General features: G+C 56.1%; 1 protein-coding gene across 1 annotated transcript in view; it reads left to right on the forward strand.

The window, feature by feature from the left end:
• The window catches only part of LOC119113884 (myosin heavy chain, muscle-like), a 42,988-nt gene that overhangs the window by 19,353 nt on the left and 1,096 nt on the right, over positions 1-22,539 (forward strand). Inside the window, 21 exon segments of the mRNA XM_037238117.1 lie at positions 692-809; positions 3,210-3,327; positions 3,762-3,898; positions 4,336-4,462; positions 8,394-8,603; positions 11,212-11,451; positions 12,016-12,289; positions 12,615-12,757; positions 13,239-13,364; positions 13,796-13,899; positions 14,351-14,429; positions 15,801-15,944; positions 16,443-16,610; positions 17,333-17,439; positions 17,959-18,190; positions 18,495-18,647; positions 19,066-19,295; positions 19,694-20,036; positions 20,659-20,846; positions 21,435-21,561; positions 22,070-22,210. Of these exon segments, the coding sequence (XP_037094012.1) occupies positions 692-809; positions 3,210-3,327; positions 3,762-3,898; positions 4,336-4,462; positions 8,394-8,603; positions 11,212-11,451; positions 12,016-12,289; positions 12,615-12,757; positions 13,239-13,364; positions 13,796-13,899; positions 14,351-14,429; positions 15,801-15,944; positions 16,443-16,610; positions 17,333-17,439; positions 17,959-18,190; positions 18,495-18,647; positions 19,066-19,295; positions 19,694-20,036; positions 20,659-20,846; positions 21,435-21,561; positions 22,070-22,210 (3,509 nt within the window).

Raw genomic sequence — 22,539 nt, forward strand, 5'->3', positions numbered from 1 at the left:
GGGGATCAGGTCCTCCAAAGAAGTTTTAAAACTTTTTTTGAAAGAGCCAATATCATGCGCTTATTTTCTGCCCCTATCAGATGCGAAATAAAACAAATGTTGTCGCTTTCCTGCTCTTTTGCTCACCAGATGGCTCAGGAAGGCCAAGGCGCCGGGTCCTTCCACTGCGGCAACGCTGTCACGTGGTACAAGCCTCCGAAGGGCGACGCAAATAATATACCTAGATGCAAATTCTGACGCCATCGACTGAAATTTAAACCAGTCTTTAAAGTAATAATATTTAATATTTAATATATTATTATATTTGGTATTATATTATATTATATCATAATATATTAATAATAATCATAAATAAAACTTAAAGTGCAGTTAGCTCCTTGGTTGCGAAGATATGGCAGCTGTGCCCCCCCCCCAAAAAAAACAAGTGATGCCCAGTGCGCCTCATTTGTGAAAATGCTCCAGCGTTCGCCGGGCCATTAACCTTTCGCCGGCCGAATCCCGGTTAGGGTCATGGCCCCTGAGCGCTAATATGACCCATGCAGGCGCTGACGCTCCATACAAGGATGCCCGAAGACGCGCGCGGCGCTCCTCTTTTGAACTAGAAAGGTCAGCTCCACAACTCAAGGACAGTTCGAAATAGCTGTTGACTGTGCTGAACCGCATGGGCGCTGACCTCGACTGCCGCTGTCAGGCGTCATCGACTCCCACCTGGTGATGCACCAGCTGACCTGCAACGGCGTACTGGAAGGCATCCGTATCTGTCGCAAGGGCTTCCCCAACCGCATGGTGTACCACGACTTCCGTCACCGGTAAGTGGCGAGGTGTTCTCGGCTGCGTGCTCGACTGCGTTCTCATGCGCGTTCTCATCCGACGTCGCGCTGACTGCCCCGGGGAGGAGAGAACAATGACGTCACGGGACCCATGTGGCAGCGGGGTCAACACTGAGGACTGCGGGGACATTACGCTTCCCGTTTTACCGAAGTGAAATTTTGAACCGCTCTCTGCTGGTTCATAGAATTAGGAAACTGATTAATCAAAAATCAAAATCAGTTAAGTTTTGCGCATTCTGGAAAAATGCGCAAAAAATTAATGCTGTTACGCTGGCAGTTCATCAATTTCGTCATCAAATTCATTTTCGGCGATGACGAAGAATAATTTATTTTGACATAGACATGGCAACAGGGGCCCCATGCCGTCAGCGTTTGCTGTGCGACGTAGAAACGGATTGTGTTGGCCTGTGGAGGCATCTTCGTCATTATCCAGTTGTGTCTTCAAATATTTACGATAGGCGCGGGTCGTATATCACTGTCTCTGATTCAGGCGGCGAACATCGTTCACTTCCACTGGCGCGAACCCAATCAGCAGTTTACATCGTGGCTTATTCAAGGTTGTGAGTCACGTGCGGGCTGGACTGGGCCGTGTTGTCTTGGCACTCACCTGCTCCGACCTCAGGCAATGCACTGACCTCTGTCGCCCACTGCTGTCCGCTCAGCGGCGGAGGTGCCTGATGCCGCCGGTCGGACAAGGCGGCATCCCCGACTTCCCCGTGGTTTCGCTGTCTGTCGTTGTGCTCGGACTGTCTGCCGCGAGGCGGACATTGGTGTATGCGGCCGAACGCCCCCCCCCCCCCCCCGCTCTACGGCCGAACGCCCCCCGCATTACGGCCGAACGTCTCTCATTCTGCGGCCGTAGCGTCTCCCATTCCTCGACCGAACGTCTCTCGTTCTGCGGCCGTACATCTCCCGGTCTGCGGCCGTAGCGCCTCCCGGTCTGCGGCCGAACGCCCCCCGCTCTACGGCCGAACGTCTCCCGCTCTACGCCCGAACGTCTCCCGCTCTACGGCCGAACGCCTCTCGTTCTGCGGCCGTAGCGTCTCCCGTTCCTCGACCGAATGTCTCTCGTTCTGCGGCCGTACATCTCCCGGTCTGCGGCCATAGCGTCTCCCGTTCTGCAACCGTAGCGTCTCCCAGTCTGTGGCCGTATTGTCTGCAAGTCTGCGGCCGTAGCGTCTCTCGGTTTGCGGCCGTGGCGTCTCCTTGCTGTGTGCAAATGCGACCGCGGTCATCCACTTGATCCCTGGACCTCGGAAGCGGACGGTGCGCGGGATAACTCGGCTAGGGCACTGTAGATAGGCGATCCTGGCTGCGCAACTGATACACGGCACGTGATAACTCACCCGGGGCGCTGTAGATACGTGATTCTGGCACCGAAGGAGATGAAGGCGTGCAAGGAGGGTCGGGACGCCTGCGACAAGTGCATGACCATAATCCAGATGGACCCCGACAAGTTCCGGCTGGGCCTGACGAAGGTGACCGGACTGGGTTGTCCCTCCCACCACCACCGCACGGGCGGAGCTTGCGCAGGCGTTCCCCACGCCTCCTCGCCGTATGGTGTACCCTGCAACCCAACCCTCCACCAACGCTCGGTTGTCTCTCTGTCTTGTTTGCATTCGGAACGACCTGCAAGCTCTCAGGATGGTTGCAGCCGACGGGGAAGCTGACCAGACTGAAGGTGACGCCTCAGTCCCCCCCCCCCCCCGCCCCCCCCCCCTCTGCTCCCCGACTCCGGATGGGTGGCATGCCCTCCATCAGGGGGCAGCGTGACTCAATGCCAGGGGCGGCGCAGCCTTCCCTGAGGCTCCCGAGCGGACCTGCTGGTCGCCCTCCCCTCCCCCCCTCGTCGATCCCCGCATCTGATGAAGCAGATCGTCGCGCTGGCCAAGCGCACCGCTGCACCCGATGTCTGTGAGCCTCCCGCGAGTGAGGACAGAGAGCCTGGAATGTCCCCACTTCGGCGAAGGAGGGTGTCAGGCACAGCTGATCTCTTTATCGCTGTATGCCTGTTCCCCACCCCCCCCCCCCTTCCACCTGTGCACAGAGTGATCCGTTTGCAGATGCCAATCTTCGTAGAAGGCACATGCGTGTTATGCCCAGTATCGCACACTCTCTCTCTTTGCCCCTTCCCCCCCCCCCCCCCCTATAAACTCAGGAACGTGTTCGGCGTGACCCGCCCGCAGGAGGAGACGGAGAAAATGCGACCGGTATGCTCTCTTCTCCCCCCCGCCCCCCCCCCCCCAGACACCCACCTGCCCCCCCCCCCCCACCGTGTGCGGCCACAGCGTGACCCGCTCTTGACCCGTGCAACCTCAGCTGACCCGCCGGTCGGTTCGTGTGAGCTGACCCCGTCTGACCCCTCCGCCCCTCCCAAAGCTATGTGATCCTGGCACCCAAGGAGATGAAGGAGAAGAAGGAGGACCGTGACGCCTGTGACGTCTGCCTCAAGAAAATTGACCTTGACTCCGATAAGTTCCGTCTGGGGCTTACTAAGGTAGCGTGGCCGCTGGTCCCCATCTTGATGGATCTTAATCGCAGACCAGGTTTTCGTCCTGCGGCTGCCGGCAGCGGCGGAAGTTTTCAGCGTATTTGTATTTTTTGCAGATAGTACCCAGAATATATATATATATATATATATATATATATATATATATGATTATGTCTTGCCGTTTTCCTGTTTGTTTTTGCGCCTTCGTTGCGAATGAGCTTCAAAAGGATCACCAGAAAAAAGGAATTATATGTCGTAACGTAAATTACTGAATACAAGCTGTTTTGTGAGCTTAACTCACACGGAATGAACTAATGCGTTTTTTGACCTAACATCCAGTGACCTGGCTACTGTGAGTCGATGTCTGGTGACCTGACGTGAGGTGACCTGGACCCCACGTGCCCTGCCCATCGACCCGACCTCTGGCGGTGTGACCTCAGGTCTTCTTCCGCGCCGGCGTGCTGGGAGACATGGAGGAGCTGCGAGATGACAAGCTCAACAAGATCTTCTCCTGGATGCAGGCGACCATCCGCGGCTACTTCGCCCAGCGCGAGTACAAGAAGCTGCAGGATCAGCGGTACGTCTCGGGCCGGGGCGGGGTCGCTGAGGGCCGCCGGCTCCGGGTATAAGGCAGGGAGGAGGTGGTAGGGGGGGGGGGGAGCTGCTGTCACGGACCGGGCCCCGGGTCTTGCTGCCTGGATTGCGACGTTACTGGGCTTGGTTTTGAATTGGTCAGGACCAGGGACTAGGACGGGACGGTCCGAGACGGTCCGACTAGCAGAACAGTTGAGTCAACTTGTCTTTGGAGGGATTTTCTCGAACTGGTGTGATTTGGACCCCTCTTCCTCTTTTCAAAGACCATGTTGATCATGTCAACTGTTACCTTCTCCCCTCTCTGCCTCATGCAACTCCGATGCAATCCGGAGGTGTAACATACAACGTCATGTGCTTGCCGGAGTTTTCCGAGAATTGTGCGTACCGTACGTCGCCTCGAGCTTCCGTCTTCATCCGCAGCGCGTCGCTGCTGATCGTGCAGCGCGCCGTCCGCAAGTACATGAAGATGCAGGGCTGGGCCTGGTTCCGCCTCTGGATCAAGGTCCGCCCCATGCTCTACGAGACCCGCATCGAGGATGAGCTCAAGGTGGGTCACGCGAACTGTCCCGCCGCTACGGCTGCGGTCGGAGGCGGCGCGCCTCACTCGAGGGGTGGGGATGAGCGGCGGCGGCACTGGACTCACGCCAAGTTGAGCCGATGTCTCCGCGGCGGGGGCCCGGGCGTCTATCTCTTGGCGGCTGTCTGTCCGACGTCGCGGCCGGGCCATGTTTCCGTCGACGCCGAGGTCGCCTCCGCCAGTCTTCCGTCGTGCACTGCACCGCGTCCCTGATCAACGGGCTGGTGCCCGTCCAAATGATTGCTTAGGACAACAGACGGCGCCAATTTCACCTCGCCGGAGCTAGTCGCACCCGGAAGGGCAGGCACAAACAAACAAAGGCAAGGCGAGGCGACGATGGATGCATCACCGTGTCCTCGATGCAGCACCAGGGGGCGCGGAGGCGTGACTTTCTGGCCGAGCCGGGGCCATAAAGCCGCACATCAGACTAACAAACACGCGCACCAAAGCCCCGCTCACTCGTACATCATCAGTCGCCGTCACACTCTCCGCCATCGCGCAGCGCCCACTTGATCCGCCGGCCGGCCTTTGAAGGCAGACGAGTAACCCAAGCCGGCCGGCGGCTCTCGAAGCCATGACTCATCTGGCAGTGGCGGCAGAGCACGTCAACCGCGCGGCTCACCAGAAGCCAGCCTGCCTCCCGGCCGACGGCAGCCGCTGTTTTCTTTGCACGTGCTCTCGCATGCCACGTGCCGGGGTCTGTTTTCACTGACGCCCGTCGGTGGCGACGACCCCCTCCGGCTCGACCGCGGGGGGAGGAGGCTGCCGGCGGCGCCCACCCGCGGTCGCCGCTGTGGCCCTGCACGCTCGAGCCCCTGAGGCCGCTGCGGGAAGGGGGGGGGGGCGTCCATGCACACAATGACCGACTGACGGACGGTGAAGTGGTCGGCACTGGACCGACGGTGGCCCTCTCGCGCCGCCCCAGTCTGAGTCACGGCCGCGGTGGGCGAGCTATTTTGGCCCCGGGCGCCGCCGACCGGCCGGTACAACGCGGAACCGAACACAGCCGTCTAGGTGGCGCTGATGGCGGCTGGGGCATGCCTCGGTGACGCTGAGGAATGGCACACGATGCGTGCTGTGCCGCTCCCAGGCGGTGCAGCCGGGCCAATGCGTGACGTCACCTGAAGTCACTGGGTGGTTAGATGCTGCCATGTTGAAAGACACCGCTGTTGGGCGTGTAAACTTTACTTGGCTCTCTACGCAAGTTTATGCTGATGATGACCGCACTGAATGATGCACCTGGTTAGAAGCACAGCGACGGGCTAGAGAGAAGCACGCTGCTTGCGACGGAGAACAAACTTGTTTATTGTTCTGGGGAAAATACGGTTTCCGGCGGATTTGATATTTATTAAAACATTGCACTCTGTTATAACATCCAACTTCAATGTGAGAGACATCTTCGACATAAAGCTGGTTAGATAACCATTTGCCCTGAAACATTCCATCTCTTCAGTCGATTAATCCTGCCACCGAGTACCAGCTTTAAAAAGCTTCGTTCCAAAAACATATTGTTCTGTTTCAATCTTTGCACTGATTCCCATCGATTCACGCGGAAATTCTCCACCGTGTCCAGAATCGCACACGCATGGAAATATGGCATTATTCTATGAGTCTTCTGGCTATACGCCACACGCCCTAAGTATGCCTGCCCAAAAGATGCCGAGTTCAACCAAATCTAGTCCCGCTCTTTGCCAGATGACCACAATTTTGAATCTAACTCTTAAACGATTGGAGTGAGCTCATCCACTAAGCACTACAAGGGGCGACGGTCTTGGCAATGACGGACATCCCTTTAGAGAACACCGCAGCTGGAGCTTCAGGAGTCTCATCAGGAGGCCCAAACATATATGAAAAAGATACTAAATGCCAATAGATAAATGTGTACCAAATAAATGCTCCGAACAAGAGGTATTGTTTTGCCCCGATGTGATAATGCCCTTAACAGGAGGACAAGGTTGTGGTCTTGTTTAGCATTTATAGCTGTTCGTTTGAAACGGCTTCAAAAATTAACGGGGTCCAAACAACTCCGGGACAGGGGCTGGGGCAAGGCATCGCGCGAAGCCAAACAGACCCCACCTACGGCCATCACGGTCAAGCGCACGCCACCTCCCCTCACGAGCACGCCCGTCCCCACCCTCCAAAAATGGGGCCCCGCCCCAGGCTGACTCAGCCCCCTGGTGGCGGCGGCGGCGGCGGCGGCGGCGGGCGCGGCGGCCCAGGCCGTGCGGCACACTCGTCCCGCTCTGCCGGTCGAACGGTCCGGAGCGCAGCGCCCGAGCTCCTGTGTCGGTCCCCTCCCCTCCCCGCCCAGCCATGCTGCCCGATATCAAGGAGTTTGAGGCGGGCGTCCGCGAGGCCGTCGCCCGGTACGACGAGTGGTTCAGCCAGATCGATGGCCGCAGAAAGGTAACGGGAAGGCGGCGGCGAGGCGGCCGTGCGTCTGTGGTTTCTCCGGAGTGTGGCTGTTCGGATTTGCCGTGGGTTGTCGTGGTCGCGGGTTGTCGTGGAGTGTCGCGTGCTCCCGAGTTCAGGCGGAGTGTCGAGTGAGCAGCGCGAGTTGGGTGAGCTGATGGTGGTGCGTCGTGCCGCCAGTCCCTCCCACGACTCCCGCCGTCGTGGCATGGAAACATGGATGTATGCAAGGTGGTGGCTTGAATCAAGGACGGAACGGACTTTGGCGGATACTCCACATCGCCTACCTGAATTCTGCTATTTAAAATTCAAAACTTGCCAATTTTTAAAATATCGAAGATGATTTTCGTGTAAATCCATGACTTAGCGAGAGGTTTATTTTTGCCATTGTACTATCGCTCCATAAAAACCTTCAATTTGCGAACAATTTGAGAGGTATAGTCCGTATTGCACCACAATGTGCCGTCCATACGTTCCGTACGACGCTGTCTGTTCTTTAGATACAATCATCAACTCATCAGTTTCTAGTTTGGCCTTCATCTTAGACGACTACTTCAATTTGGGTAGCATTCAGTCAACTTTAAGCAGTATGCAGTTCATGCGGACATTTTCGGTCGGCTAATATGGTGATCTGAACTGGTTCATTTCTTCTGCTCGAAGGGTTTCATTATTTGCCACCGATCCCTCCGTTTGACTGCTGGGACCAGAACAAAAATTCCCTACATCATATCAGTGGTTACGCAAAGGTAACATAATGTGGTTGTGCTTTGAAAATCAGCGTTGTTTCATCTGTTCACCACGCCGTCCAGTGCTATGGTGGTAAACGATTTGAGTGCGGTGCAGTTGCAATGGCAAGACCATTTTGAAGCCACCCTCATACAGTGCGCTGCAGTGGTGCAAAGGCCTTTCCGGCAGTTCGGTAAACAAATTATGCGGGTTATTCAAATGGGTCAGTTTGGTTGCGAACAACTGTGGATTAATATCGTTACGTCTTTTTTTGCTGTTTGGTGTAGAAGTTTTGTTCTCGCCAGTACTTGTAGCCTGCGGGAAGATTCTAAAAATGAGCATACGTTAAACAGTTTGTTTTGAAGCCTTTTACGGGTGTTGAATATTTTCAAGACCACAAAACTGCGTTTGGCTTGCCTGTCGATAAGGTAAGTGCAATGACCTATCTCCTGGCTGAAATGACCTATCTCCTGACCTATCTCCTGGCGATGCATGCACTAGTCCCGTCTGTCTCGTGAGGTCAAACGCACTCACGCTGCACCTAAGTTGGCGAAACCGCCATCCGCACGAAGAACACCTTCCCAGCGGAACAGCCCAAACGGAATGTCAACACCAGACATAAATCGCGACGGCTGTCCTCATGTGGATAAATTATCCCTCGCATCACGTTTGGAACGTGTCGTTCAAACATCCCTTGTCAACATCGCCCGACAGCTGCCAGCGCTCTGCACGAACCCGGCACCCAACTCACCCCCGTCCGCAGAGACTGGAGGAGGAGGCGGCGGCGGCCACCGCCAAGCTGGACGTGGAGCTGAAGCAGCGGAAGGACGCCGAGGAGAAGAACATCAAGCTGCTGCAGGAGAAGAATGAGCTGGTGTCCCGTCTTGAGTCGGAGCGCGGCTCCATGGGTGATGAGATCGCCAAACAGCAGAAGCTGCAGGCGCAGAAGGCCGACCTCGAGGCCCAGCTCAATGTAAGTACAGGCGTCGTTTGATGGCGGTGAGCTCGTAGCAATTTTCTGGTGCTTTGGCAGCCGTATGCCGGTCGCCCGCTGTGTTCAGCTGTCGACGGCGTACCGGCGACCTTCTGGTGACCTGCCGATGACATGGTGGTGAGCGAGTGGTGACGTGTAAAAGGTCTATCGGGCACCCACCACGGGTGTGGTTTATAAACATGCATTATGGGAGTGTGGGGCTGAGCAGAGAAAAATAGCTAAACGTACGCTCAAAATGTAGAAAATACGTCGCTCTTGTCGGATTAGCCCCCTCTCTTTTCAAAGTTAAGGGGCTAGAGCCCCACTTCCCAATTGAATAGTAAACTACATCCTCACGATCTAGAGTAAGCCTAGACATGAGTGCTGTCCACCGATAGTTTTAGTGACCTCTTGATGACATTAATGGCATAACGGACACTTAAGTGACCTGATGTTGACGTTCTAGTGAATCGACGGTGATTGATCACATCACTGGTCAATATGACTTCTGAGTGATGCTCGGAGCGCGTGATTTATCTTTATTCAAGACGCTTGTGCTACGCAAATAAGACACGTACCGGGCTGGATAGACCACCTGTGCGGTGTCCAATCAAATGATGTGCACACGGGCGTGGTATTCGCGACTGCAACGGTCTTGCAATTGCAAAACCGACGGAAGTCTATGCCGACTATTCGGCCACAATTTTTGATGGAATAAGAGCATCTTTATGTTTGGCTGATTACCGTCGAGCAGTTTAATATCACAGCTGTTAAATGATGTGATTGAGAGGCTGAGAATGTCAACCGAACAGCCTGGTTCCCTCAACGTCATTGCAGTCACAACACCTGTCAGCGGATCTCGCGCTTGCGTGAACCGTCAACAGATGTCACCACTGTCACCCGGCGGCTACCGTCCCACAAGCCCTGTCGGGAACCCTGCTCCTCGTGCAGTTCTGCCGACCAGGACGCGTCGCCAGCGGCTGCCGAGCCGTTGGGGGCGACTTGCGGGCTCGTTTATCTCAGCGCCCGTCTGTATTTGAAGTCGCGCATCCGGCGATAAACAAGCAGCCGCCGGCGGACTGCCGCGGCTGTCAGCCGGCCGCCGCGGAGCAGAATCGCCCGCGGCGTTTCCCCGATCGCCAGTGGCCGAGGCGAGCGCGGCCGCCGAACAGTCGGCTTCGATCATTCGGCGCGGGTAAAAATAGTGCCGGCGGGTGGCTGAATCACGGCGAGGCTGCGAGCCGGTATTTTCGGACGCAGTCCGTGTACGGAGGCCAGTGCTCCAGTTTCGCCAGCGGGAGCGGAGCGGCACCTCCGAGCCGCCCGCCGGCGGCGACTTGGGGCGTGGCGGCGCGTCGGGGGTTGCCGGCACGCTTCAAGAATGGATGCCTCGTGTCTGACAGCAAGCAACTCCTTGGCCTGAAATGTGGCAGGCAAAGGCCCGCTGAGTGAAATGCAGCCCGGTCTCGCAAAAGGTGGCAGTAAAGACCCGCAGAAAATGGTCGCCCCAGGAGGCACTTGGTTAGTCGCCAGCGCTGGGAATGGCTCACCGAAAGACGGGGTCTTGAAGTTGCCCTTCCCATGTCATGCTGACGGCTAGCGTTCAAAAGATGTCGGAAGCCCATGATGAGGCTGTCAAATCGAATCACGGGGTTTTATGCAGTCCCTCAGGCGCGTCAGCCTCAGTGATCGGCACCGATGAATAAAAAGCTGAAATTCACAGTTAGCTTTTGGCAGTGTCGTTATACGACAGCGAAAAATCTATTGGCGTCACATTTTGTCGATAACAACATGATGAGGCCTGCCAAGAACACGACAAATCGCTTTTGCATTAGCGAAATGACGTGGCCTACGATCAAGGACATCTTCATGGACACGCAACTGGCGGGCGGGAGCGATACATGATTAATGCGCTTTTAACCGTAAGAACTCATTCGAATGAAAGTGAAAAAGCTAAAAGAATAAATGTGAATCAGTGCGTATGCTAAAAGAAAGAGTTTTACATAAACTTGGATGTGACATCGCAACGACTTAGACATCTATAAAGTGGGGACTTTTGGCCCCAGTGTGCGTATAAATATATATATATATATATATATATATATATATATATATATATATATATATATATATATATATATATATATATGCACTACCTTGTTATTTGATTGATCGCTCCTTTTCTCCATCGTCCTTTGATACACATACATCCAACCTATTATGACCTACGTGACATTTGCTGCCATCTGTTCACTTCCGACATGAGTGAACTCCTCGACCTTTGATCTTACCTGACTCTTGCTGTGTGCCGACCACTGATCCCCAGGACGTTAAGATCATGAGGACATGCATACGAACTCCACCATACCCTGTGCTCACCTTCGACTTCAGCTCACCCTTTGTCCGTTCCCACCTCTCAGCAGGCCTGTACTCACCTCCCACCTTTGTAGGCCCCTGGCCTCAGCCCCTCTCATCGGTCCTGATCTTTCATCTAACCGCACTCCTCGCCTGGCCGGTCCACACCTGTGGCCTGTGCTGACCTTTGACCTGATCTCGCCCCTCACATAGCCGGATCTCATCCCTGACCTCTGCTGACCTCTGACCCCAGGACGCGCAGGAGCGGCTGGCCGTCGAGGAACAGGCCCGCCAGCAGCTGGCGCAGGAAAAGAGGAAGGTGGACGGCGAGATGGGTAGCATGAAGAAGGACCTCGATGACATGCAGAACAGCGCCAAGAAGCTCGAGAGCGAGAAGACCTCCAAGGACCACCAGATCCGCACACTCAACGACGAGATCGCCCAGCAGGATGACGTCATCAACAAGCTGAACCGCGAGAAGAAGCGCCTGCAGGTGGGTGACGAGGATGATGTTCAGGGCCAGCGACACGGGGTGGCTATTGGAATAGGGGAGAGGGGGGGGGGGGGACGGAGGCTTGCTCATGGGACATAAAGCTTATTAAACGCTTGGGTATAGCCTCAGTAACGACACATGTGAATGCTGCATTTCTAGATTGTCTTGTTGCGTCCCACAGTTCTCAGGATTCTGCTCTCAATCGCCATCAAGCCTCAGCTGTTGTGTGTTTAACGGTGGCGAATACCTGGAAGCGAAGTTGGACGGTGGTGTTCAGCAGTCGTACAGCCGTTTAAGCTGGCAAATTGGCCTGTTTTTTTTTTGGCGGTGGTCACACTCTCTTCGCATGACAATGTTTACTTATTTTTGGATTTGGTGTTGCCCACATTTCCATGGATTAGAAGGCGTTGTTAGACACATCGACCTTCTGCTTTTTATTCGGCACACATGACCAGAATGGCGAAGCCAGAAAGGCTTCATGGTGTTGGAAGTGTCTATGACAGTGACGTGATAGCCCGGCTAACTCCACATCTCTGACGTCACGCTCGTGCGCCTCTTCCGCAGGAGAACCAGCAGAAGACGGCCGAGGACTTCGGCACGCAGGAGGACAAGGTGAGCCACCTGACCAAGGTTAAGGCCAAGCTGGAGCAGACGCTGGACGAGCTGGAGGACTCGCTGGAGCGCGAGAAGAAGACGCGCGCCGAGATGGACAAGTCCAAGAGGAAGGTGGAGGGTGACCTCAAGCTGACCCAGGAGGCCGTGGCCGACCTGGAGAAGAACAAGCGCGAGCTCGAACAGACCATCCAGCGCAAGGACCGCGAGATCGGCCAGCTCTCCTGTGAGTGCCGCCCACGCGCGAACCTCCTGCGATGCCGGTGACGACCATTATGACTTCAGGCCGGTTTGGATGTTTGGCCATATGGCGCCCAAGGAAATCCTCCAGCAAAGGGTGTCGTAGATCATGTTGTGCTCTGACAGGTTGCAACTATAACTGCGTTCTTACAGAACTATTACCCCCCCCCCCCCCCCCACACCGACCTGGGAAGAAATTCATGTGTTCAGCACTCTTCACGAGTTCCCGATCGTTCCCGGTCCACCACTGAGCTCCGACCTCAGCTCATGTAGCATGACCTGCCGTGACATCCCCGCCCCGCACGCTTCAGCCAAACTGGAGGAGGAGCAGGCGCTGGTCACGCGTCTGCAGCGCGTCATCAAGGAGCTGCAGGGCCGCATCGAAGAGCTGGAGGAGGAGCTGGAGGCAGAGCGCCAGGCGCGCGCCAAGGCCGAGAAGCAGCGCGCCGATCTGGTCAGTCTCGACCGCTGCTTATAGATTATATTTGATATATATATATATATATATATATATATATATATATATATATATATATATATGTCTTATGTCAAAGATAATTTATATATATATATATATATATATACCCCGGTTTTTCTCCGAAGAATAGGGCTATTACTACTGTCTTATCTATGTGAATAATGCTCCTCGCGAATGCACTGAACAACTTACGTAATGTTCAGCGGCGTTAGTTATTTATATGCGCGGCGTCCTTGCTTGCAGACGCCCGTTTAGTGACGCCTGTAACCGCTATTGTCGGTGGACTGCAGCTAGGGGGGTTATTTTCTAAAATCGGTTGGTAGCTGAGCAGATAAAGTTGTCCCAACCTATTACGATCCAATCGTAGTTTGCTGCGATCTCTCCACGCATTCACAAATCGCGCAAGTTACCAGCGCCTATTGGTGGCATGTTGATGACGTTGATGACACGCTTCCAGGCGCGTGAGCTTGAGGAGCTGAGCGAGCGCCTGGACGAGGCAGGTGGCGCCACCGCCGCCCAGATCGAGCTCAACAAGAAGCGCGAGACCGAGATTGCTAAGCTGCGCCGTGACATTGAGGAGCAGGTACTGACATCTTCCGGGTGAAATGGAAACTATTGTTTCGGTTTCCATGGTGGTGGCTTGCGCTCACTGGGACCTGTCGGCCAAGCTCAGTTTAAAGTTTGAAGCATACTAATGCGGCAAGCATCACTGAATCAGAGGGGGGAGGGCATCTGTCTCAGCAGTGACAGCTTTTAAAATGTACTGTAAAGTTGATTGCATGTATAATGCAAGTTTTGAACTTGTCATGGCATCCTGAGAAAGTGCCTACCACTTTATGCACGTGCCTACCACTTTTTCATGGTTTTCCAGGTAATACTAATGCTCTTTTCTTAAAAATTCTAAATGCAGGTATATTCCTGTTGAAAAACATCTTTCAACCTGTCATGAACGCAATCGGTGAAGAATGACGCCACTCGCGCGCTGCGACGTCACCATCGTGCCTGTGTCCGCAGAACATCCAGCAGGAGACGACCCTGGCTGGCTTGCGCCGCAAGCACAACGACGCCATCACCGAGATGGCCGAGCAGATCGACCAGCTGAGCAAGGCCAAGGCGAAGTGAGTGCCCCGCGCGGGTCCGGCACCTCGGTCGACTCTAGCCTCGGCGGGAGGAGGCCGCTTCTGGGGGAGGCGGGCGCGAATGCTCCTAAAATATTGAGGCGGGTAGTGTACGGTAGTGTAGTTAGGCTGCTGTCAGGCAGCCAGAAGTGGATTCAGCTACGACTAGGTCTGATGTGGTAGGTAGTAGTCTACCCGTCGAGTGAGCATATCCCGCCCGTCGTACCTTCACTCGAGCCTCTGAGCCAGTGTAGTACATAGGTTTGACAATGGTTCAGAGGGCTTCCTCGGCGTAGATGAGACGGAGAGCAGTCCGCTCTTCGCATTTCCATGCACGCCTGGACGATGCCCGGCGCAGTGCAGAGACCGCACCTGGTAGATGTTTGGATTGCGTGTCGGGTGTAGTTGGGCGGTGCGTGTCTGCCTCCTCACTGCGCGCGCCGCCGTCCAGGATTGAGAAGGAGCGCCAGGGCTACACGGCCGAGGCGCACGACGTGCGCATGGCCATTGAGCACATCAACAACGAGAAGGTAGCCGCCTTGTCCGTTCACCCCCCCCCCCCCGCCCTGCCCACAGAACCGCCGAGCGGAGAGACCCTCGCGTGGAGTGCCCCCCCCCCCCCGCCCTGACCCCCTGTGGATGTGGTGACGTCACCCTGTGAGCGGCTCGTGCCCGGCCGCGACCCTGGCGGTGCCCGGTCGCGACCTTTCGCCCTCCCCGGTCGACGTCCCCCCTGCATGAGTGTGACCCCGTTGCAGGACCGAGCGCGAGGGCGACGCCCTCAGTAGCGAGGCTCAGGAACTCAGGCTCGCGCTCGATCAGACCAACGCCGAGAAGGTAGATGGCGCTGCCTCCGCGCTGTCAGCTGGCGTCGCGCCACAGCTGACCGTGCGCTCCAACTAACGCCTCGTCCAGGCCGTTTTCAGATCTCCCGCCGCCTTTTTGTGCTGGTGATTTTTGTTTTCCAGTTTTTGGGAGGTGTATTTTTCAGCATTTTCCTTTGCGCCTTTCTTTTAGCGTAGAAAGGCACACGCACGAGCTTCGCGGCGAGGCTGAGAGTTACCGAGAAGCTTTTGATCGGATAAGACAGCTTACGGTAAACTTCAGCTCTTTTGAGCGCCGAAACACCTGCAACACAAAGCGAGCCTGCATGCACGCTTGCACCTGGAATGCGTTTGACTATGCTGCTGTGTGCAAAAATGTAATCTGTTTTCAGGATTTCGGAAGGCGTTTTCGCTCTTTTCCAGCTGATGAACACCACTTTGTTTTAACGTAACTTAACCGTGCACTTTTGTGTCTTTTTTCTAGCGTACTTGTGGATGCGCTTTATTGCCTATCTTTAAACGCTGATCCGGGTAAACTGACTGTACAGCAATGCGGAGAAAAGCTTCTCACCATTTATGTCTTAACAACATCACGCAATTGATCGAACTACGTCACTAAACGTTTGAAGCATGTTTCCTCACAGGCTACCTGCCAACGCTGCTCGATCTTTTTTACCATCTTCTTGTGCGGTAACAGTGTTTGTACGCGATCTAACGGCATACGCTGGTTTGGTGTCAGAAAATATGCATCGTCGCGCTCATCAAATACGCTCTAATGGTATTGTTTATGGGCAATTGCCACACATTAACCTTTGGACGAGGAGCACACACACGTGCCAAGCTAGAAATAACGCGGGGACTCGGCACAGATCAACACAACTAAACACGAACAGTGCGCATCCGCTGCAGCAACAACTCCCGACCAAAGCGCCCACGTCGATGCACGGACGAGGTCGTGCAGTATCGCTCCACATGGCGCGGACCCGCCCGCTAACTAGTGTTTGCAGGGCGCGGCCGCCGGCGCCGGCCGACCACTCGTGCCGCTGCGCACGCATGACCCGTCCGTGTGCACGCCAGGCGACGGAGGAGAAGCAGACTAAGGGCCTGCAGGACCAGCTGACCAACCTCAACGGCAAGCTGGAGGAGGCCAACCGCACGCTGGGCGACTTCGACACGGCCAAGAAGAAGCTGTCGGTTGAAAACGCCGACCTCCTGCACCAGGTCGGCCGGGGGCATGGGTCTCGGGGGGGGGGGGGGGGGGGGGGTCACCGACAGTCGTCTGGATGTGGGTCGCGCTGTGATGTTGGCGTGTGTGGAGGGGGGGGGAGGGGTCATGGATATGTGGCGTCGCGGCGAGAATGATGTCTATTGCAAGGGGTGGAAGTAATCGCGGAGTTTTCCTGGAAAAAAGCAAGCGCATACTTAAGTGCTTTGTAAGGTGCGAGCAGCAACTCTTTATGTGTGCTGGTGACGTAGTCTGTGGTAGGGAGCTCGGACCACGGAGACCGATATGTGTGAGACAAACTTTGCTGAGAAGCATGCCGTGACCCCGAGTCGCGGCCGGTCAGGCCGTTCTGCGTTCTGTTGGCTGGCCTTATAGCGCCTCGCGCCACCCGCCGCGCTGATTCTGCGCCACCCTTGCTGAGTGATTCCTCCTGACCTCCTGCCCGCTGACGCCCACACGGACACCATCGCTGACATCTCCGCTAACGCCGGCAGCTGGAGGAGGCCGAGTCGCAGGTGTCCCAGCTGCAGAAGCTGAAGGTGACGCTGCAGTCGCAGCTGGACGACTGCAACCGGCTGTGCGACGAGGAGGCGCGCGAGCGGGTCACTATCCTGGGCAAATACCGCAACCTCGAGCATGACATCGACTCCATGCGGGAGCAGGTGGGTGCGGTCATCCTGATCTGCCAGTCCTGCTCGACAACGCCCCGGTCTGGTTTGGTTACTTGTCGACGATTGGGGGGAGGGGGAGGGGAGGGCAATGTCATGAACTTTTCACTCTTGGTGAGAGCTGAGACTGGAGAAGCTTTCCTGCGGCGGCATTTGAACCCTTGATGCCTTGATAGGGAAAGGAACCTCTTTTAGCACTCGGCCGTTGGCAGAGTGGTGGGGCTGGTGAGGGTAACGGAGGCGGCGGTGGACAGGGATGCGCCGGTCGACTGCCAAGGCGTGGTGATGGGGGATTCGGGTCAGGAGATCGGGCTGTCTGGAGAGGATGATACTGGAAAGCTCGTGAAGAAAGGCCAAATTCACAACTTAGTGATTATTAGCTACAGGGGACTGGAACAGTGTGACCCTGTAACATGAAATCGATGAGGGTATTTTGGGCGGGAGCTGTAAAGGACAAACAAGTAAAACGGGCTACGAAATGTGCGTTCTATGCGTTATCGGTGGTATGCGAACTGAAACCGTTCATAACAAGCAGATTTATTACCTGCGTCATTGGCGAGAAAGCATGAAACCAGTTCCCGATTAGGACCTTAAATTCGCACTTGTAGATCTGATTGGATCTCAGGTGACCGACTAGACATCCAATTGGTCCTCATATGCCCCACTGGACTTGATTGGACTGCGGTCGATGGTCACACGTTTTCATTGGCCCACAGGTGGACGAGGAGGCTGAGCTCAAGTCGGACCTGGCTCGCCAGGTGGCCAAGGCTCAGGCTGAGGCTCAACTGTGGCGCAACAAATACGAACAGGAGGGCATCGCCAGGTGAGAGATCGCATCTGGCAGCGAGCCTGAACAGAGGCCACATCTGGTAGTGTAGCAGTGTCCGCTGTGATCTGCCGACTGCACTGCCAGACGCATCTGGTAGCGCAGCGGTGTCTACCATGATCAGCCGACGGAGTTTCCTGAACTGCCCTCGTTTTGTAAATGCCGTGTGGCGGCTTCCCAGTGTACCACGTGGTGTAAGTCGGTGTGAGCCTGCTGCAGGTTACGAGCTCTCCTGTCCCTGCGTGATGCCGTCGGCCAGAGTAAATTATCCTCCATCAGCGGCCTTTCCATGCGTTATATGTGGTGGACCAAAATCTATATGCCCTGAATTTCGTTACTTATTTCCTGTCCATGCATTAGCGTCTTATGCCAGTGAAGCAAGGTGTCAACAACAACGCATCAGTCTTGACCCATCAAAGGATGCCGACCAGATGCCCTCCTGACCCGGTGACACGAGCCAAAACCCCGTGAAACTAAGCCCGCGGCACCCATCATGACCCCGTGACCTCGTCGCAGGGCTGAGGAGCTGGAGGAGCAGCGCCGCAAGCTGGCCGTTCGCCTGCAGGAGGCCACCGAGCAGCTGGAGGTGCTCAACCAGAAGAACATGAGCCTGGAGAAGATCAAGACCCGGCTGACGGGTGAGATCGACGAGATGCACGTGGAGGTGGAGCGCGCGCAGCAGCTGGCTGCCCAGATGGAGAAGAAGGCGAAGGGCTTCGACAAGATCATCGCCGAGTGGAAGATGAAGGTACGTTGGGAGTGTGGCTGGTTGTGGACTGTGTGTTGGTTACGTTATGGAGAATCTTCTCTTATGTTCGCGATTTTGTCTGTTTACTATGGAGAAAAAAATGTTTTGTAAAACATCTCGGTAGGTTGCAAGAGTGAGCAGGTCAGAGGGGCGATTGGAAACTACGGCTGAGGCGAAACGTATCTCATCTCATTGTTTCTTTTTTATCTTTACACGTCTGATGACAAACGCATTCCCTTCGCCCGGTCACATCTGCCATCTAGCGACTGACCTTCAACACTAAACACCGCCCGCCCGCCGGCAGGTGGACGACGTCGCTGCGGAGCTGGACGCCTCGCAGCGGGACTGCCGCAACTACAGCACCGAGCTCTTCCGCGTCCGGTCGGCGTACGATGAGGGCGTCGAGCAGCTGGATGCCGTGCGCCGCGAGAACAAGAGCCTGGCCGACGAGGTCAAGGTGAGGTCAAGGCCATGCCCGAGCCACGTGATCGGTCTCCGATTTGAATCCCGCTGTCCTTGAACGGACGCTCAGCTGGTACGGTAGTCTGACACCGCTAGGATCGCGTGTAAGTGGTGTCAGAACCTGCCTGTAGCGTGAAACTCCACCGCCAGAAACGTGGTCCTCGAAATCCCAAGTGACTTGCTGAAGTTTATGTTGTTTAGCGGGGGTTCATTCTTTAGTGACAATGCTTGTTCACCTATGATGAGCTGACATGCTATCTTGATTGCCGGTTGCGCAGCTACCGCCATATATGATGACGCTGCGCACCTATAAATATGATGCGCAGTGTGCTTATCATCTACAACGCTTTTCGCTGTCATCTGCTTTGAGAACGTGTCTGTATATCACAAGGCATATGTGCTGTGCCCTCCAGGACCTGATGGACCAGATCACCGAGGGCGGCCGCAACCTGGCCGAGGTGGAGAAGCTGCGCAAGCGGGTGGAGCAGGAGAAGGAGGAGCTGCAGTCGGCGCTGGAGGAGGCCGAGAGCGCGCTGGAGCAGGAGGAGAACAAGGTGCTGCGCGGCCAGCTGGAGCTGAGCCAGGCGCGACAGGAGATCGAGCGGCGTATCCAGGAGAAGGAGGAGGAGTTCGAGAATACCAGGTCAGTAGGGTCGGAGCCTGGGTGAGAACGTGGGCGGACAGGGCGGTGGGATTGATGGCTGGATGTGGGGAGACGTGAGGCTGAAGGACACAGAGGGTTTTAGTATGACTTCGTTCGGGCGTTTTCTTCCTCACATATAGGTTTCTATACGTCTGATTACGTTTAAGAACCTCACCGCCTAGGTTTCACCAACCCAAAGAACTATCGTTTCGTACAAAGACCAAGTATCCAGGTTTCGCCCTGAGATAACTTCCATTAATGCATTCGCATACCAACACAGTTCTTCGGAAGTACCAGCAATCTTTGACGCGCACGGGGCGAGAACAGCTGATGAACTGTTCGGGTACGCTAGCATTCGTCGTTCCCCTAACGCCGCCGTCTTCTCTGACGCCATCCAGGAAGAGCCACCAACGCCAGATGGAGTCCATGCAGGCCTCGCTGGAGGCCGAGGCCAAGGGCCGCGCCGAGGCGATGCGGATGAAGAAGAAGCTGGAGACGGACATCAACGAGCTGGAGGTGTCGGTGGAGCGGGCCAACATCGAGACCATGGAGAGCCAGAAGACCATCAAGCGGGTGCAGATGGAGCTGAAGGACGTGCAGGTGCAGCTGGAGGAGGAGGAGCGCGCGCGTGCCGAGGTGCGCGAGGCGCTGGGCATGTCGGAGCGGCGCGCCAACGCCCTGCACGGCGAGCTGGAGGAGAGCCGGACCCTGCTGGAACAGGCCGACCGCGGCCGCCGACAGGTCAGTCTGACGACGTCACCACAGGGCTGAGGTCAGGGAGGGCAGAGGCAAGGAAAGGAAGAGGACGGGGGAAACAGAGGTTACTGGGGCAGATATCAGGGAGAGCAAGGGTCAGGGATGACAATGTCAGAGAGGGCAGAGGTCAGAAAAAGCAGAGATCAGGGAGGACAGAGGTTGCTGGGACAGATGTCAGGGAGGGCAGAGGTCAGGGATGACAGAGGTCAACGAGGGCAGAGGTCATAGACGGGTCAGGAGAGTAGGCCGACCGCGTCCGCCGACAGTTTAGTCGGCCGACGTCGCAGAGGAGGCTGATGGTAGCAGACGGCGGTCGGATGGATGCAGGGAAGTGGGGTGGCTGGTTGACTCGGTTAATGTGATAACGGTTGTGTGATGTCACAAAGTTATTTGAAATAGCGACATCTGCCGTTTTTGATTGTCAGGTGGCTTCGAGCGATAAGTGCCCTTTCGCCACTTACACAATCATTTCCTTTAGCTTCAAAACTCCCATCAGAAACACGGCCTTTATTCGAAAGGAGTCGGACTGCGGCATATCTTCCATGCGAACGCCCAAGCAGACCTGCCGGATCTGACCTCCCCCCTCCCCCCACCTGTGATTTCACAGGCCGAGGCCGAGCTGGGCGACGTGCAGCAGCAGCTGACGGAGGTGTCCAGCAACTACAACAGCGTGTCTGCGCTGCGGCGTAAGCTGGAAGAGGAGGTGGGCTCCCTGCATGTCGACCTGGACGAGATGCTGAACGAGGCACGCACCTCCGAGGAGAAGGCCAAGAAGGCCATGATCGACGCCGCCAGGTGAGGCGGGCTCGGAGAGGGGAAGGGGAGGGGCGAAGAGGGGGGGGGGGAGGGCGACAGGAAAGAGGAGAGGAAAGTAGACGGAATTGAAGGTGGCGAGAGGAGATGGCCAGCGGAAACATATACAAAGAGAGATAGCAAGGCGGAGCCGGGGTTAAATGGGAAAGAGAGAGATCTGGGAAGAGATAGGATGGGAGGAGAAGAAATGGATGAAGCCAGGCGCCAGGACTTTAAAGCCAAGATCGGAAGGCCAACGTCGGCATGGAGGAACATACAGGCTACGCTTGTTGAGTGCAATGAGGAGGCCTGATGTTGTGATAAAGAATCTGTGTGTACGCGATAACGTATTGATCTAGATGAGAAACCCCGGCTATCGGTGGACACGTCAGACGCCGTCAAACTTCCCTGTGGAGCTCAGAGTCGCCCCGTCCCCTTTGGAGCTCAGAGCCGCCCCGTCCCCTGTGGAGCTCAGAGCCGCCCCGTCCCCTGCAGAGCCGCCCCGTCCCCTGTGGAGCTCAGAGCCGCCCCGTCCCCTGCAGAGCCGCCCCGTCCCCTGTGGAGCTCAGAGCCGCCCCGTTCCGTCCCCAGACTGGCGGACGAGCTGCGTGCTGAGCAGGAGAACGCCCAGCAGCAGGAGCAGGCCCGCAAGTCCATGGAGCTCACCGTCAAGGACCTGCAGATCCGGCTGGATGAGGCCGAGGCCAACGCTATCAAGGTCAGCTCAAGGACACAACGGATTATGCTGAACAGCTGCCGGTAGTGGTAGACAAAGAGGAACTCCAAAGCAACTTCTCGAGGGGAAATTGGTGACTCCGTCACCAAGTTAGGCTCGGGGGATCTCGGTATGTCTAGACCTGACCTGCTAGGAGCCGACACTTTGCGTTACACTGCGTTATGCTTCAGCGGACAATGAATGCAAGCTGTGCTCATAGCCTGGCTATAAGAACTACGATGTTAAGTAAAATGAGGGCCACATATGTTATCGGTAACATCTGCGGATGACTGATCACGGAAAATTAGCGGAGCACGACAATTCTTTCAGCGGCCCGGCAAGGGACCTCACCACGTTCGATTGCATCGTTCTGTATCTGGGCCACCGGCCTGCTGCCCCCGCTCGCACTCGGCCGGCGCCTCCGGCCTGTGCCACCTGGCGGAGCTCCGCTGACCGTGCTAGCCGCCGGGCCTTTGGCGGCGATCCGACGGCCGTGCTCTGCCGTCCACAGAACGGCCGCAAGATCATCGCCAAGCTGGAGGAGCGGCTGCGCGCGCTGGAGTCGGAGCTGGACCACGAGCAGCGCCGCCACAGCGAGGCCTCCAAGAACCTGCGCAAGGCCGACCGGCGCATCAAGGAGCTGCTCTTCCAGGTCAGCCCCCCCCCCGCAGAACGTGGGATCTGTGGTGTTTAGCTTCACCTCCCGATCAGGCAAACCAATGTCACGGGCGGTCACGGTTTGAATCGTATTTCTACCAGTTGAGAGATATGGATCGCTCGCAGCCGTTGGGGTAGGAAAAGACAACCGATGATTGCTGCCTTGCAGTACTGAGGACTTTTACATTGGTGTAGTAGGTCATGTGATATCAATGGAAATGCTTTTGCGACCGACCCCACACATTCGCCGAGAAGCTCCTACGCGTCTACACGTATCCGTTTCGCGCCTGTGCCGACGCTTACCCCCCCCCCCCCTCCCGGCCC

Source organism: Pollicipes pollicipes, unplaced genomic scaffold, assembly GCF_011947565.3.
Source record: "Pollicipes pollicipes isolate AB1234 unplaced genomic scaffold, Ppol_2.1 Scaffold_7262;HRSCAF=8765_pilon_pilon_pilon, whole genome shotgun sequence".
Taxonomy (NCBI): Eukaryota; Metazoa; Arthropoda; class Thecostraca; order Pollicipedomorpha; family Pollicipedidae; genus Pollicipes; species Pollicipes pollicipes.